Source organism: Odocoileus virginianus, unplaced genomic scaffold (genome assembly GCF_023699985.2).
Source record: "Odocoileus virginianus isolate 20LAN1187 ecotype Illinois unplaced genomic scaffold, Ovbor_1.2 Unplaced_Contig_11, whole genome shotgun sequence".
Classification (NCBI taxonomy): domain Eukaryota; kingdom Metazoa; phylum Chordata; class Mammalia; order Artiodactyla; family Cervidae; genus Odocoileus; species Odocoileus virginianus.
Genome location: NW_027224328.1, coordinates 1,869,060 through 1,885,373, shown reverse-complemented (window position 1 = coordinate 1,885,373; position 16,314 = coordinate 1,869,060). Strand labels below are relative to the sequence as shown.

At 38.4% G+C, this 16,314-nt stretch overlaps 1 protein-coding gene across 2 annotated transcripts; it reads left to right on the top strand.

Annotated features, from left to right (window-relative positions):
- The first annotated feature begins 9,554 nt into the window (after nt 1-9,554).
- Nucleotides 9,555-14,821, top strand: CLEC12B (C-type lectin domain family 12 member B). Of its 2 annotated transcripts, none has more exons than XM_020889275.2 (6): nt 9,555-9,783; nt 11,565-11,663; nt 12,114-12,332; nt 12,837-12,991; nt 13,378-13,493; nt 14,598-14,821. In XM_020889275.2, exons 1-6 carry the CDS (start codon nt 9,573-9,575, stop codon nt 14,659-14,661), a joined length of 864 nt encoding a protein of 287 aa, XP_020744934.2. In that variant the 5' UTR covers nt 9,555-9,572; the 3' UTR covers nt 14,662-14,821. The 2 variants fall into 2 exon arrangements, with proteins under 2 accessions (XP_020744934.2, XP_020744933.2); XM_020889274.2 differs by having other exon boundaries at nt 9,556-9,783; nt 14,511-14,821.
- The last annotated feature ends 1,493 nt before the right edge of the window (nt 14,822-16,314 follow it).

Genomic DNA, 16,314 nt, shown 5'->3' with positions numbered 1-16,314 from the left:
GATTCACCAGGCAAGAACACTGGAGTGGGTTGGCATGCCCTCCTCCACATCTTATCAAATGGAATAGATAAGATTTGAAGAAAAGGCACAGATTACATAAGAAAAGAGAAGGAAAGGGGAATGTTTATCTGAGGGGGACACACATCTGAAACAAAGCTAGCGAAGTTTGAAGGAGTATGCTGTGTTCTGTGATTGAAGGATGCGAACTGATCAAGCATATTTGAACTGAGAATTCATGTCATAGTATATTGGGATACAAGGCATCCTATTAAAATCACTGCAAAACTTACATTTCGTGGACAGTTAACCAGTCAGTTGAATGTGTATCCACTGATCACTGGGTGTATGTCTTAAGCACTGTTCTATTTTCTGGGGGATCAAGTGATGAAAGAAACATATGAGAGTTGTGCTCTTATTGAGGTTATGTTCTAGTGGAGGGTGGTGAATGCAGATAGCAAAGAAGCAAAGAAATGAAGGAGCTAGACTATTTCAGATATCATAAGTCAAGGCTATGGTTTTTCCAGTGGTCATGTATGGATGTGAGAGTTGGACTGTGAAGAAAGCTGAGCACCAAAGAATTGATGCTTTTGAACTGTGGTGTTGGAGAAGACTCTTGAGAGTCCCTTGGACTGCAAGGAGATCCAACCAGTCCATCCTAAAGGAGATCAGTCCTGGGTGTTCATTGGAAGGACTGATGCTGAAGCTGAAACTCCAATACTTTGGCCACCTGATGCGAAGAGCTGACTCATTTGAAAAGACCCTGATGCTGGGAAAGATTGAAGGCAGGAGGAGAAGGAGATGACAGAGGATGAGATGGCTGGATGGCATCACTTACTCAATGGACATGAGTTTGAGTCAACTCCAGGAGTTGGTGATGGACAGGGAGGCCTGGTGTGCTGTGATTCATGGGGTCACAAAGAGTCGGACACAACTGAGTGACTGAACTGAACTGAACCGAAGGGCTATGAAAAAAAGTCTTATAACAGAGCCTTACTGGTGAGGCTTCTGGCAAACCCTGGTTGTGCTCATTTAAACTGATTTGTTTAAACTTGTCTAGAAGGGGGTTGGAGAATTGCACAACTTTTTTCCATTTTTTAAACTGAAGTTGATTTACAATATTATTTTTTAAGGTGTGCAAAATGGAGATTCAATGTTTTTATAGATTATATATACTTATAATAAGGTTGTTACAAACTGATGTCTACATTTTCCTATGCTCTACAATATACCCTTGTGATTCATCTATCTTATGCATAGTAGTTTGTATCTCTTAGTCCCAATCTGTAATGTGTCTCTCCTCCCTGCCCGCTCCCTACTGGTAACCGTTAGTTTGTTCTCTATATCTGCAAATGTGCTTTTATTTCATTATATATATTCACTTCAACTTTTAGATTGCACATACAAGTGATATCTTTTGATATGTTCTCTCTGTCTGATTTATTTCACTTAGCATAATACTTTCCAAGTCCATCCACAGTGTTGAAAATGACAGAATTTTGTTCTCTTTTATGGCTGTAGTATTTCATTGTGTGTGTGTGTGTATATATATATATATACCACATATGTACATAAATTGGAATGTATATATATACACGTGTGTGTGTGTGTATATATATACCACATATGTACATAAATTGGAATGTATATATACACACGTGTGTGTGTGTATATATACACGTGTGTGTGTATATACACCACATCTTTGGGCTTCCCTGGTGGCTTAGTGGTAAAGAATCTACCTGCAGTGCTGGAGCCTTGAGAAGCGCAGGTTTAACCCTGGGTTGGGAAGACCCTCTGGAGAAGGAAACAGCAACCCACTCCAGTATTCTTGCCTGGAGAATCACATGGACAGAGGTAAGCCTGGTGGGCTACAGTCCATGGGGTTGCAAAGAGTTGGACACGACTGAAGCGACTTAGCACATGTTTGCACCACATCTTTATCTATTCATCTGTTGATTGACTCTTAGGTTGCTTCAATATCTTGGTTATTGTAAATAGTACTGCTATAAACACTGGAGTTCTGTGTCTTTTCAAATTAGTGTTTTTGTTTTCTTCAATATATACCTGAGTAGAATTGTTGGATCATATGGTAGTTCTATTTTTTAGTTTTCTGAGAAGCCTCTGGACTGTTTTTTGTAGTGGCTTCACCAATTTACATTCCCACCACAGCGTAGGAGGATTCACTTCTCTCCACATCCTCACCAAAATTTCCTATTTGTGGTCTTTTTGATGATAGTCATTCTGACAGGTGTGAGGTGATATCTCATTGTGGTTTTGATTTGTATTTCCCCTGATGACAGAGATGTTGAGCATTTTTTATGTGCTTGTTGGCCATCTGTGTATCTTCTTTGGAAAAATGTCTATTCAGGTCTAGTTGTCTCTTTTTAAATATTGAGTTGTATGAGCTCTTTATATACTTTGGATATTAACCCCTTATCCATCACCAATATTTCCTCAAGTATTTTCTCCCACTTAGTAGCCTGTCTTTTTGTTTGTCACTGGTTTTCCTTGTTGTTCAAAAGCTTCCACTTTTAAGAACATCCAGAATAATTTAAGGTTGATTCTTGTATAATAGTGATACCATTTGTTATTACTCCTATTTGCTTTTATTAACTACCTTTGCTGTAGATTTTACGCCAGTTTTACTAATAAGAAAAATAAAGCACAGAGATTAAGGGACTTGCCAAAAGTCGTTGGACTTTTGTAAATGTTGATCAAATGCTCTGGATTTGAATCAATCAGTCTGTCTTCATAGCCCTTTAAACAAAATATTTTATTACCTTGATTGGATAAATATACATTTAAAAAAAATTATTTCCTATATTCATCCTTTGGCTCCACCTAGTGGTCAGTTTTTGTTACTGTTGCTTTTGCTTTTATCTTTTCTTTAGGTCTGATACCTTCGGCTTAATTTTCACTTTTATCCATTCCTTTTTGTAAATAATTTTGAATTCACTCCTATTCTTCTGTTTCTCTGGGCACTATCCAATATAGGTCCCTCTTTAAAAGCATACTCTGAAATAAGAATAATATATGGGAATGGAATGATCATGGAAGAATGAAACAAGAACACAATTTTCTGTCATGTAAACTCATTATTTCTTTTAATGTATCCCAAGTGAACAATACTTCTATGTTTAGTGCCTATGTTCCCTTATTTTCTGCAATGAACAGTATTTTTTCATGGGTTTAATTCATCTGAAAGCAGCAGGGGAAGTCAAAGGTGATTTTTTAAAAAGTTTTTGGCTGAGAAACTGTTAAGTGTGAAGTTTTCATTTACTGAAATGGAGAAGTACAGTGAAACAGCTGGAAAAGGGCTATTCATTTTTTTTCATGTGTTCAGTCTGAAAATTCTATTTGAATTATGATTAGAATGACTGAGGAAATGAATTTTTAATTTTAAGTCATAGAAGTTTAAACTGTCATATGTGGCTAGTAACTACAGTAAAGGAAAGCATAGTCTTAATATATGATCACCATAATGAGTGAATAATTTGTGGGTGTGGTCAAGGTTATTGGAGGTAAATCCAGGATCTGAGCACACAGGATATTGGAATTTCACCTACAAGAGCGCTGAAATTACTGATAATCATGATAGGAATAGAGGTGAACCAGGAGATTTAAGACAGCCAAAAAATGGTTAAGAAATGAGGAGAAATGTCCTAGAAATTGTAAATGATTGCAACAAGCAGTGTTATTTGCTGATATAATCTGGCACAAAGTGCTATCGAGAGGCAGGAAATTTTTTTTAAAAATCGTATTTATTTTATTTACTTATTTTAGGCTGTGCTGGTTCTTCGTTGATGCATGGGCTTTTCTCTGGTAGTGGTGAGTGGGGGCAACTCTAGCTGCAGTGCACAGGCTTCTCAATGCAACAGCTTCTTTTCTTGCGGAACACAGGCTCTAGGGCTGGAGGGCTTCAGTAGTTGCAGCTCATGGGCTCAACGGTTTTGGCTCCGGGCTCTAGAGCACAGGCTCAATAGTTGTGGCCCACGGGTTTAGGACATGTGGGATCTTCTTAAACTAGGGATCTAACCCATGTCTCCTTCATTGGCAGGCGTATTCTTTACCACTGAGCCACCAGGGAAGGCAGAGATGCTGGAAATTTTTAAGGGAGAAAAGTATAGACAGTAATTTCTAAAATCAATGAATAATAGATGAGATAGCATTTAAGGATCATAATAGTAGAAAGCATGTAGGATCAATCTTCATTATAGAAATAATTGAGAACCAGGTGAGATTCTTCATCACTTTTACCAAAGCATTGTTTCATATAAGGTAGTAAAAAATTAAATACTTTTTAAGGGAACTTTAAGGCATATGAAAGAATTAGGGAAATGAAAACAAGAACTCCATCTTTGCAAAATTTAGTGAAAGTCCAAAGCAAAGAAAAACAACCTTGAGTTCTGTCTTTTATTTTAAACTAGTCAGCTAATATTTATGTATTATTATTTATTTATTTATGGCAATGCAGCTTGCAGAATTTTATTTCCCAAGATTTCAGCTCCCCAACCAAACATGGAACCCAGGTCCACGGCAATGAAAGTTTCAAGTTTTAACCACTGGACCATCAGGGAATGCTCAAGTTCTCATTTTTGTAATCACTTGTTTGATTTAAATTTTGCTCATATTAATGGTCTGTGCCTTCACCTAATTTACCTAGAACAGAACATGAATGTAGATTTATTATTCATTTCCACATTCTTGGCAGTGGGATTTAGAGCTGCTCCATGTTTTTTAGTTTAACTTGCTTTGGATTGAGCACTCCATAAGTTTGAAAAAAAAAAAAAGCAAGAAATATATGTACATTTATGTATTTAGAGATCATGCCAAAGTGTTACTGAACAATAATTGGTTGCATTTCTGCAGCCTGTTGGTTTTAATTCATACCCCTAAAGTGGTTGCAGTTCATTCTGGAGGTCTGTGACTAAGCTAATCTTTACCAGAGGTGAACCTTGGGAGCTTTCAAATCACTCCTCCAGTCATCTGAAAACAAAAACCTAACCCACATTCTCTTCCTGAGTACAGTTACCTAATCTCCTCCTTACCCCAAAGGAAGCCTTTAGAAATGATTTCTTTGTTTCCTTCCTCATGTATAGTCTCCAAATATTTGTAGAGTTTTGTATTTGCTGCTTTACCAAATTACACAGAAACAACAGCTTAAACAATACAAGTTTATTGTCTCACAGCTCTGTAGGTTAGCAGGCCAACCCAGATCTCGGTAAAGTCAAGGCTGAACTACGCTCCTTCTGAATGTTCTGTGGGAAGAATCCATTTCTTCGACTTTTTATCCTTTAGCTTCTTTGTATTCCTTGGCTCCTGGCCCCTTTCCTCTGTCTGCAGCCAGAAACCTTGTATCTCTCTGATCCTTCTTTGGGTCTCATGTCTCTCTGATCACATCTAGGAATGGTTCCCCACTTTTCTAGGGTTAAATTGGAACCACTCAGAATATAAACTGGTGCAGCCACTATGGAGAACAGTTTGGAGGTTCCTTAAAAAACTAAAAAACAGACCTATCATATGACTCTGCAATCCTATTCCTGAGCATGTATGCAGAAAAAACATGATCTGAAAGGATACATGCACCCCAATGTTCATTGCAGCACTGTTTACAATAGTCAAGACATGGAAGCAACCTAAATGTCCATCAACAGAGGAATGGATAAAGAAGATGTGGTACATATATATAGTGGAATATTCAGTTCAGTTCAGTCACTCAGTCATGTCCGACTCTTTGCAATCCCATGAACCGCAGCACGCCAGGCCTCCCTGTCCATCACCAATTCCCGGAGTTTACCCAAACCCATGTCCACTGAGTCGGTGATGCCATCCAACCATCTCATCCTCTGTCGTCCCCTTTTCTCCTCCTGCCCTCAATCTTTCCCAGCATCAGGGTCTTTTCAAATGAGTCAGCTCTCCGCATCAGGTGGCCAAAGTATTGAAGTTTCAGCTTCAGCATCAGTCCTTCCAATGAACACCCAGAACCGATCTCTTTTAAGATGAACTGGTTGGATCTGCTTGCAGTCCAAGGGACTCTCAAGAGTCTTCTCTAACACCACAGTTCAAAAGTATCAATTCTTCGGTGCTTGGTTTTCTTTACAGTCCAACTCTCACACCCATACATGATTACTGGAAAAACCATAGCCTTGACTAGATGGACCTTTGTTGACAAAGTAATGTCTCTGCTTTTTAATATGCTGTCTAGGTTGGTCATAACTTTCCTTCCAAGGAGTAAGCGTCTTTTAATTTCATGGCTGCAATCACCATCTGCAGTGATTTTGGAGCCCAGAAAAATAAAGTCTCTCACTGTTTCCCCATCTATTTGCCATGAAGTGATGGGACTGGATGCTATGATCTTAGTTCTTTCTGAATGTTGAGCTTTAAGCCAACTTTTTCACTCTCCTCTTTCACTTTCATCAAGAGGCTCTTTAGTTCTTCTTCACTTTCTACCATAAGGGTGGTGTCATCAGCATATTTGAGGTTATTGGTATTTCTCCCGGCAATCTTGATTCCACCTTGTGCTTCCAGCCCAGCGTTTTTCATGATGTACTCTGCATATAAGTTAAATAAGCAGGGTGACAATATACAGCCCTGATGTACTCCTTTTCCTATTTGGAACCAGTCGGTTGCTCCATGTCCAGTTCTAACTGTTGCTTCCTGACCTGCATACAGGTTTCTCAAGAGGCAGGTCAAGTGGTCTGGTATTCCCATCTCTTTCAGAATTTTCCACAGTTTATTGTGATCCACACAGTCAAAGGCTTTGGCATAGTCAATAAAGCAAAAATAGATGTTTTTCTGGAACTCTCTTGCTTTTTCGATGATCCAGAGAATGTTGGCAATTTGATCTCTGGTTCCTCTGCCTTCTTCTAAAACCAGCTTGAACACCTGGAAGTTCATGGTTCACATATTGCTGAAAGCCTGGCTTGAGAAGTTTGAACATTACTTTACTAGTGTATGAGATGAGTGCAATTGTGTGGTAGTTTGAGCATTCTTTGACTTTGCCTTTCTTTGGGACTGGAATGAAAACTGACCTTTTCCAGTCCTGTGGCCACTGCTGAGTTTTCCAAATTTACTGACATATTGAGTACAGCACTTTCACAGCATAATCCTTTTTCTCAGCCAGTAAAAAGAATGAAATAATGCTATTTTCAGCAATGAGGTGGACTTAGACATTGTCATACTGAGTGAAGTAAGTCAGACAGAAAAGGAGAAATATCATGTGGCATCCTTATATGCAGAATCTAAAAGAAATGATACAAGTAAACTTACTTACTAAGCAGAAAGAGACTCACAGAGAATGAACTTATAGTTGCCTGTATATATGACTATATTTAAAATGGATAACCAACAAGGACCTACTGTGTAGCACATGGAACTCTGCTCAATGTTATATGGTAGCCTGGATGGGAGGAGAGTTTACGGGAGGATGGATAGTATATATATATATATATATGTATATATATGTATATATATATATATATATATATGACTGAGTCCTTTCAATGTCTACTTGAAACTATCACAGCATTGTTAATTGGCTATGCATGCATGCTAAGTTGCTTCAATCATTTCCAACTCTTTGTGACCCTATGGACTGTGGCCCACCAGACTCCTCTATCCATGGGATTCTCCAGGTAAGAACACTGGAGTGGATTGCCATGCCCTCCTCCAAGGGATCTTACAGATCCATGGATTGAAGCCATGTCTCCTGAAGCTCCTGCATTGCAGACAGATTCTTTACAGCTGAGCCACTGGGGGATGGGAGGTAGGGGATGGGGGTGGGGTCAGAATTTTCCAGGCTGGACTGGAGTGGGTTGCCATTCCCTTCTCCAGGGCATCTTCCTGACCCAGGGATTGAACCTGGGTCCTCTTGCATTGCAGGCAGATTCTTTACTGTCTGAGCCACCAGGGAAACCCAATCAGCTAGTCCCCAATACAAAATAAAAAGTTAAAATTAGAACCACCCAGATAATACAGGATAATTTCCTCTCTCAAAAATTCATTATCTTAATCACATTTGAAATGTCCCTTTTGTCATATAAACTACCCTATCCAAAGGTTCTGGGGACTAGGACACAGATATCTTTTGGGGGCTTTTTTCCTGCCTACCACAGGTTCTTAACAGCAATTTACTTTCTTGTATAAATGAGAATGTTTTAAAAAGTACGATGGGATTGGAAGTAGATGCAGCCCTCAAAGAACTGTTAAGTCCAATGCTTGTTGTGACTAAATGACAAACCACAGGTGTGATGTGCTATTTTTTCTCATATTCACCCAAAGAAACAGCCAGAATGCTTTCTATATAAATTGTCAGCTCTTTATTACTCACTGGGTTATTGCTGAAACCTATAGTCCCAGCTGTGGGTTAACTTCCGTTTTTGTTAATGGGTTTATTTCAGTTTTATTGGAAACACCTTTTCAGAGCATTTTTAGGCCTAAGAAAAGATAGAGCTTGGTTATTTCAGCAAGTTGTGTTTTTTTTTTAAATGAAATTAAGTAAATTGTAGCTGAAAGAGAGGCATAAAAACACACTGACTATTTTCCCATTATCAGTGCTCCTTATGAATATCCAGCACTATTCTTCCCTGTGGTTTCCCCAAACTCTATCTTCTGATTTTTCATACCTAGAAGACCACATGTTTTCTATAGGAATTTCACCTGTCCTTCAACAATGACTGTGGGCTGCCATTGGGCTAAAAGCCAAGCAAGCAAACACATTAAAAACAGAAACAAAAGCACTTTCCCATGTGCCAGCCTCATTCTGTCCCTAACCTGCCTGCTTTTTTCACTCTCCTAAACATCAAGCAATCATTTTTAAAATCTTGTTCTAAGTGTTAGCTGTTACCTAAAGGAGCATTATTCTGTTAAGAACATAGTCATGTAGGAAGGAAACCCCCATAATGCCCCATTTCAATAGCTGTTATTTCTTCTCCGAGCCCATTGCCAACACCAGCTGTTGGTCTGTCTCTCACCAACATTTCTTTTTTAATGAGCAGTCATATGTGGGTGGTTTTCAACTGTCCAACTCTTCCTGTCTCGGTATGTGTAACTGCAAAGCTCTTGCTGTCTTATTTGTGTCTCCTTGATACCCCATATGAGTGAGTGTAAAGCAAGATCCAGGACTTCCCTGATGGTTTAGTGGTCAAGACTCTGGAGTTCTACTGCAGGGGGACATGGATTCAATTCCTGGTCAGGGAACTAAGATCTCACATGCACAAAGCACTTCCAAAATATATTTTTTTAAAGAGCAAGTAAACCAGATTCACAGGATTAGCTGACCTTAGACACAGGTGAAGAGGACAACCTGTGTCATTATTAAGACACTCAGGGCAGCCTGAACTGGGAACACTCAGTCCCCAGCCTCCGTGCTGAGAATCATGGGAACTTCCCCACAAAGCCATCATCCCTGCTCCACTTCCAAGTATCCCTTCTTTGCTTCAGCAAGAAACAATGCTGAAGGAGCAGGCAGTTGAGATCTATAATATTTTGATTGCTAAAGGTAACAGTTGCTTTCTCTCACTTTTTCTGCAGAAAAACAGATCTTCATTCTGTCCTGATGGGGGGATGGTGGGATGTGTCTTGGGTCAGTTGGGTGTGGACATAAGAACTCCCAGCCTTGCAAAGAACATTGTGTTCCTGGGTCTGATGATATTGAAACATTAATTACCCATAGAGGAGAGCTTTCTTCTACAATGTCTGAAGACGTGACCTACGCGACACTCACGTTTCAGGATTCTGTTGCAGCAGGAAATAATCAGGATAGAAATAACCTAAGGAAAAGAGGTAAGGGTTCAGAGATGGCAAGACATGATCTTGGGGGATGGACAGGTGTTAGATACCCGGAGGTGCTGGCTTTGACATTGATGCTTTTTGAGAGGTCTGCTGTGGAATTTCCAAAATGGAGACAAAGTTGGAGAAGTTTTTGGTAGTGTGGTGTGCTCTACATTGAGGAGGAAATATGTGGCTTCCAGGACTTTTAAAAATTGGGAGATACTGCTGTGTGTCACCAAGCTCTGTGTTATAGTGAATTATTTCAGCTGAGGATGCCAGAGATTGAGTTTGGGGACTGAGATTTCTTTTATAAATGTAGTCCTTGATATTTATACCTTGTGAGAGATGCCAAGGGGAATATCCTTTTAGAGGCCAGTTTGGAAACTTCTAAACTAGAGAAGTTGGTGGGAATTTTTTTTTTTTTTTTGTAGGATTATCTGAACTTTATCTGAAAAGATAAACTGGAAGATGAGTGAGGTAAAAATAGACAAGAGCTAGCTTCTGTCTTATAAGTACTTACAAATTTTTCAAAGGGAAGTTGAAATTCCCAGTATAATTAGTCATGCTGAATCAATATTGATATGTGTATAGTATTTTATGTACATGATATCATGCCTTCATCAAAATAAAATTATGAAAGAAATGGAACAATAGTAGTACTTTCTCTGAAATATTAATGAGAAAACTGAGCTGGAAAATATGAATGACTTAACCATATTCACGCAATTGTTGCATGGTAAAGTTGAGACTCAGTTCTTACCCTTCGCTCATTCTCTTGCACCAAATTGAAAGAAATAGCTGTTTCTGTGGTCAGGAATCCAAGTTAATGAATCAGACTACATCCTTTACCTTCAGGAATCTGCTGATAGTTTAGGACAGTTTGTTGTCTGAGTCATCTACAACGTTTTCCTGCTTTTTAGATTTGTTTTTATCTTAAGCATGTATGTGTATATATGTGTATGTGTGGTTTTGGGGATGAGATACAAAAAGATGATAGGATAGACTTTGCATGTGTCTAATAAAGGTGGTTATACATTTCTGTTTTATTGTTAAAAAAAAAATCTAATACTTGAGAAAAAGGGAGTGGTGAATATGCTGCATATGTCAGAGCACCTGGAGATTGCATTAATCTATCTGAGACACCAAGCTAGATGCCCCTAGATCCAGAATTAAGGAATAGGAAGATGAGGTAAGTATAAAAACTATATATATATATATATGTATACATGTACATATATGCACATACATATATGTATATATAAGTAAGATAATACATTTTGAAGAGTTATCCTCTGACTTTGTGGTCTGTTCTGCTGTTGGTATGTTATCCTGTATATTCATTTATTCTCCCATTCAGTATCAATTCACTATCTACTAGGTGAAAAATAGTATACATAGTAGATATAAGCAGAATTCACAAAACACCTGCCTTGTGGAGGTTTGTGGTTCTAAGGGTTTCTTCCATTGTTGAGATCATCCAGATAATTTTCCACAATATCTCATTCATGAATTCAGCCATCTTAAAGAAGAAAGATGTGTGGTGATATAAAAGAAAAACCTGCAAATTAGGAGGCTCTTAAAGCAACGGAGGATGGTGGAGAAAAGAAAAACTGAAGAAGAACTATGGTGGAGCCCTTGTTTTGTGCCATTTTAGATATTTTGGAGATAGAGGATTTGAAGAAGCAAGAGACATATTTTAATATCTGGATGGTTGTTAAGTAGGAGAAGTAAACAACTCAATGTGTAAAAACCACAAGGCAGTTCTGTTTGCTAACCTTGTTGGCTTTTTTCAGGGTATCCAGCTCCATCCTCCATATGGCGTCAGGCTGCCCTGGGTCTGCTAACTCTTTGTCTGATGCTGCTGATTGGGCTGGTGACCCTGGGAATTATGTGTAAGTGTGCTTGCGTCAAACTCAGGGCAGGGGATTAGGAAATATAGCTGTAAACTATATAAATTTAGGTTAGATTATATTAATATGATGGGTGCTAGAATCATAAACCCTCTAATGCTTTCTGCCACCTCAGCTGTCTCTCATTCTCTATGTCTCCAAGATAAACCTGAAAAAGATGTACTTCATTGTTACAAGGATTTTGGTTGTATATGAAAACCGAATATATGGTTTTCTCTTGACAAACTATACTATGAAGACGATTTTTATTTTTCTATTTTTTTTCTAAGAGTTGAAATAAAAAGGCATCAGGTGTGTTTTTTCCATGATACCTGGATTATTCAAGACTACCAATAAATATTAAATCTAAGCACTATTTCTGTGTTAAAAGAATTATCTACAGCTGTCATAAAGAATGGAAGGCTATATATGAGTTTGTCTTCTGTCTTGGAGTTTTGCAGATTTCCAGCGAAATGAACTCAGATTCAGACAAACTGACTCAACTCCAGAAAAGCATCCACCAACAGCAGGACAACTTATCCCAGCAACTGAGCGAGGATAGGAACTTTCCTGTGGAGGAGGAATTTCTCAAATCACAAATCTCCAGTCTATTGAAGAGGCAGGGACAAATGGCCATCAAACTCTGCCAAGAGCTAATCATTCACACTTCAGGTAATCAGGACTTGCTGACCAGTCAGATCAAATCTGTTGCTCTGGTTTAGATGGATGATGTGCACCACATCAGAATATGAGAGGGTGTTACCAATGACTTCTAATGATGCTGCCAAAAATTTACAGAAGACCAGGGAAAATACAAAGTTTTTCTTTTTTTTTAAACATGGAGGTGAATTTGGGAAACATCTTGGGATGAGTTCAATCTGGATATTTCAGTTCCTCATTTTATGAACTATTTTTAGGTGATCCTGTTGTTATAAGGAGTTAAGAAATACAGCTGATATTTCTGAGGCCAGAAGACTGAGCCCTGAAAAGAGTATTTCAGTCACCATTGTCCCAACACATAATCTTGGGTGACTTTACTTCCGGGGGCTCCTAAAGCAGTTTGTTTTTAAGGTGCAGGTTTTGAAGCCCCATTGTCAATTTGAATGATTTATTTTCCAGGTCCTGGTCTCTCCAGAGTTGTTGAGTTTGTGCTACTGGGTGTAATTTCTTTTTCAGACCACAAATGCAATCCTTGTCCTAAGACCTGGAAATGGTACCAAACCAGCTGCTATTACTTTGCAATAAATGAGGAAAAAACCTGGCCCAACAGTAGAAAAAACTGCAGGGACAAGAACTCCACGCTGGTGAAGTTGGACAGCCTGGAGGAAAAGGTCAGGTTGAATCTCTTTCCCTGGTTAGAGAAATTATTCATGTACTTGAAAGTAAATAGAATTTCTGAGTCACATGGTAGGAATTCAGTGCATTTTGAGTAAGAATTGGGCTTCCCTGGTAGCTCAGCTGGTAAAGAATATGCCTGCAATGCAGGAGACCCCAGTTGATTCCTGGGTTGGGAAGATTTCCTGGAGAAGGGAATGGCAACCCACTCCAGTATTCTTGCCTGGAGAACTCCAGGACGCAACTGAGCGTCTCAAAGAGGGACAAGACTGAACGACTTTCCTTTCACTTTTCACATGAATTCGATGAATGGTCCCATCTCTCTTACTCCAGCAAACAGGAATGTGGCCCTCACAGAACTTTTTCCTGTTTTCTCTTTCAGGATTTTCTGAGGTCACAACGACAACCCAAGTTTCCTTTTTTCTGGTTGGGACTATCTTGGGATCCATCTGGCAGAAGCTGGCTTTGGGAGGATAGCTCTAGACCCTCTCCATCCTTGTAAGTCTCTAATTATTGGGGAAAGAACCAAGTGAAAGATATTAAAAAATGGAATATTAAGAAAATAAATGTGAATTATAAGAATTATACATCTAGATACAAAAAAATACAACCTCCAAAGAAAAGAGATCCTCATTAACAGAGATGGAAATGAAGAGGACCTCATTTCATTTGTGAGATAAATTTATGGCAGGACACTGAATTCCATCTATTAGTTTAAGCTTATTTCTCTATTTAACAAACACAAGTAATACTTATGATGTTCAAACTATTATTATTCCTATGATAAAAGCCCTGTTATATTCCCATTTTATAGATTAAAAAATTGTCATAGAGAGAGTAAATAAAAGTGTATACATCGCAAGTAAGATTTAGTGAGCTAAGCCTTGAAGTGAGAAAAGAATATTATAGTGTAATGCAGATCATTTGAATAAAAGCAGTCCAGGGCACATGGAAGATTTAGACATGATCATCATTTTCTGATGACATTACTTAAGAGTTATCATCAATTCTTTAGCAGAAGAACTAGGAACCAATATTAGAACTACATCTATGTCGTCATTCATTTCCTCTAACCTCTGTTTTATTCTCTTTTCACGCCTCACATATATAAAAATAGATACAAAATGATACTTGTGCATAGTAAAGTGTAACATATTCTTATACAGAATGTGATTTTATTTTTGTTTTTCTTCAGAAAGTTCCAGAGTAAAGGAATCCTAGTTCTTTTAATATATAATCTGCACTGGGTAGTTTCTATCCTGTTATGGAGAGAATAGAAATTCTCAACTCCCGATTTAAGCTTCCTTCTTAAATAATTCTATCTGAGATCATGAGTAAATGGAAATTTAAAAAAACTCAAATATGCAAGCTTTAGGGATTTTGATGGTTGCTGACCACAGAAGTCTTTCAACATTCGCACGCATGATGTTTCATTGTCAGGGAAGTGGAAAACATTGAATTGTGATCGTTTCAAATGTGATATTTGTAATTAATTTAAAATTGATTCTTTCTCAGGTTTAGTGCTAATGAATATGCTCAGATCAATGAATCCAAGGGGTGTGCCTATTTTCAAAATGGGAATATTTATATATCCCGCTGCAGTGCTGAAATTTCTTGGATTTGCGAGAAGACAGCTGCATTAGTGAAGATTGAAGACTTGGATTAATATGCTTCCTCCAAGATGTAAGGGACTTATGATTAAGGTGATATGAGGAAGGAAAAAACTTTACTATTAAAGGGGAAAAAAACAGATTAAATAGTGACTGTCTGTATATTTAAACCATCAGGCAACAGGCAAATAAACTTGCTACAGAGAACACCCTCCACATCATTGTCTGATGCCTTCTGATCTGATGTTCTTGTTATTTCGTCTCAAGGTTACTGGAAGCCTACAAGAAAAGCTGTTCTATGACCATCTTAAATCTCAGACTCATTTCACTGAATTTCCTTTCTCTCAAATAACAGACTTTTCTTGCTTTGTTGTTAAATATGCCCGAGTGAACAGGGGCGATGTGTAAATATTTAACAGCCAGAACTGAGACAGGCCACAGCAGTGGAACAAGGTCCAGGAAGCCCTGTTGTGACAGTTTCTGGATCACGTAGAAATCTGGGGGATCCTGGAGAAGGGGGATATGGGCCTCCGAGGTGGCTCAGAGGCAAAGAATCCAGCTGCCAATGCAGGAGACACAGGTCTGATCCCTGGGTCAGGAAGATCCCCTGGAGAAGGAAATGGCAATCCACTCCTGTATTCTTGCCTCATAGTTCAAGTAAACAGGTTTACTAATTCTCACGTAAGACTGAAATGGAAGTCTCGTATACACAGATTTAAAAAGCAACTTTATCTTTGGCCTCCTTCATTCTCTTGGCCAAAAGTTTAGCATATTCTGCAGCCTCTTCTTTGTTTTTCTTAGTACGCTGTTTCTTCAGAGCAACACGCCGGCGTTTGAGTCCAGTCAAAAATGAGATGTTCCAAGAGTAACAAATAAATAAGATCAGACATCAAAAAAAAAAAAAAAAAGCAACTTTATCATTTCTTTTTAAAAGTAGCCTTCTGCCACTGTCATTCCCAGAAAGATAAAATTATTCATCAAAGGTCAAAAACTCTGCACTTGACCCCTATACACTGGGCTTTTCTTTATTCTCATGGGAAAGCTAATTTCTTCTATTGTTCCTCTCCAGAGAGATATCTGCTATTAATAATTTTGATATATTTGTTGGCTAGTTTGTTTGCAAAAAGAGGTTACAGTTCTTTTCATTGAAATCTTGTGTCTTTTAATTCTTATTTCATGGACTCTCTTTCATATTCACTAAAAATGACTGTTTTTGTTTCTGACCTTGGAGTGACTCTGAAATTTGATCAGATTTATTGCTCATAGTCCTCTCCCAGCTGCCCTGCTATCATCATGTTATCCCTGGTAGCCTCTACAGCATAGGAGTAAATCCCAAGGTCGTCTTGAGGATATATTAGCTTCTTGTGTCAGAATAGTTTATCCCTCATTGCTTTTCATGGTAGCTTGGCATATGAGACACAGTGTATCTCAAGAATCTCAACCAGTCTCTCTGTTTCTACTCTCTCTCCTCCTCCTGCCCTGGTTAGAACTCCTGGGAGGTATTACACACACACACACACACACACACACACACACACACACACTGCTTGGAGAGAGCCCAATTTGGTATTTTTTTGGATAGCTCTTTCCTCATTAAATAATTACATAATGTCCAAATCTGTCTTCACATCAGATTTATGTGGAGAGTCCCCTTAAAACTTTACATTTATTGATTTATTTGTTTCTCACAATAACCCTAGGGCTTCCTG

Excerpts from the sequence above, each read along its gene's own strand:
- CLEC12B (XM_020889274.2), top strand. The coding sequence starts at position 9,573 with ATGTGTCTTGGGTCAGTTGGGTGTGGACATAAGAACTCCCAGCCTTGC. Across the intron at positions 9,784-11,564 it reads AAATAACCTAAGGAAAAGAG|GGTATCCAGCTCCATCCTCC; the intron begins GTAAGGGTTCAG and ends GGCTTTTTTCAG. Across the intron at positions 12,333-12,836 it reads GCTAATCATTCACACTTCAG|ACCACAAATGCAATCCTTGT; the intron begins GTAATCAGGACT and ends TTTCTTTTTCAG.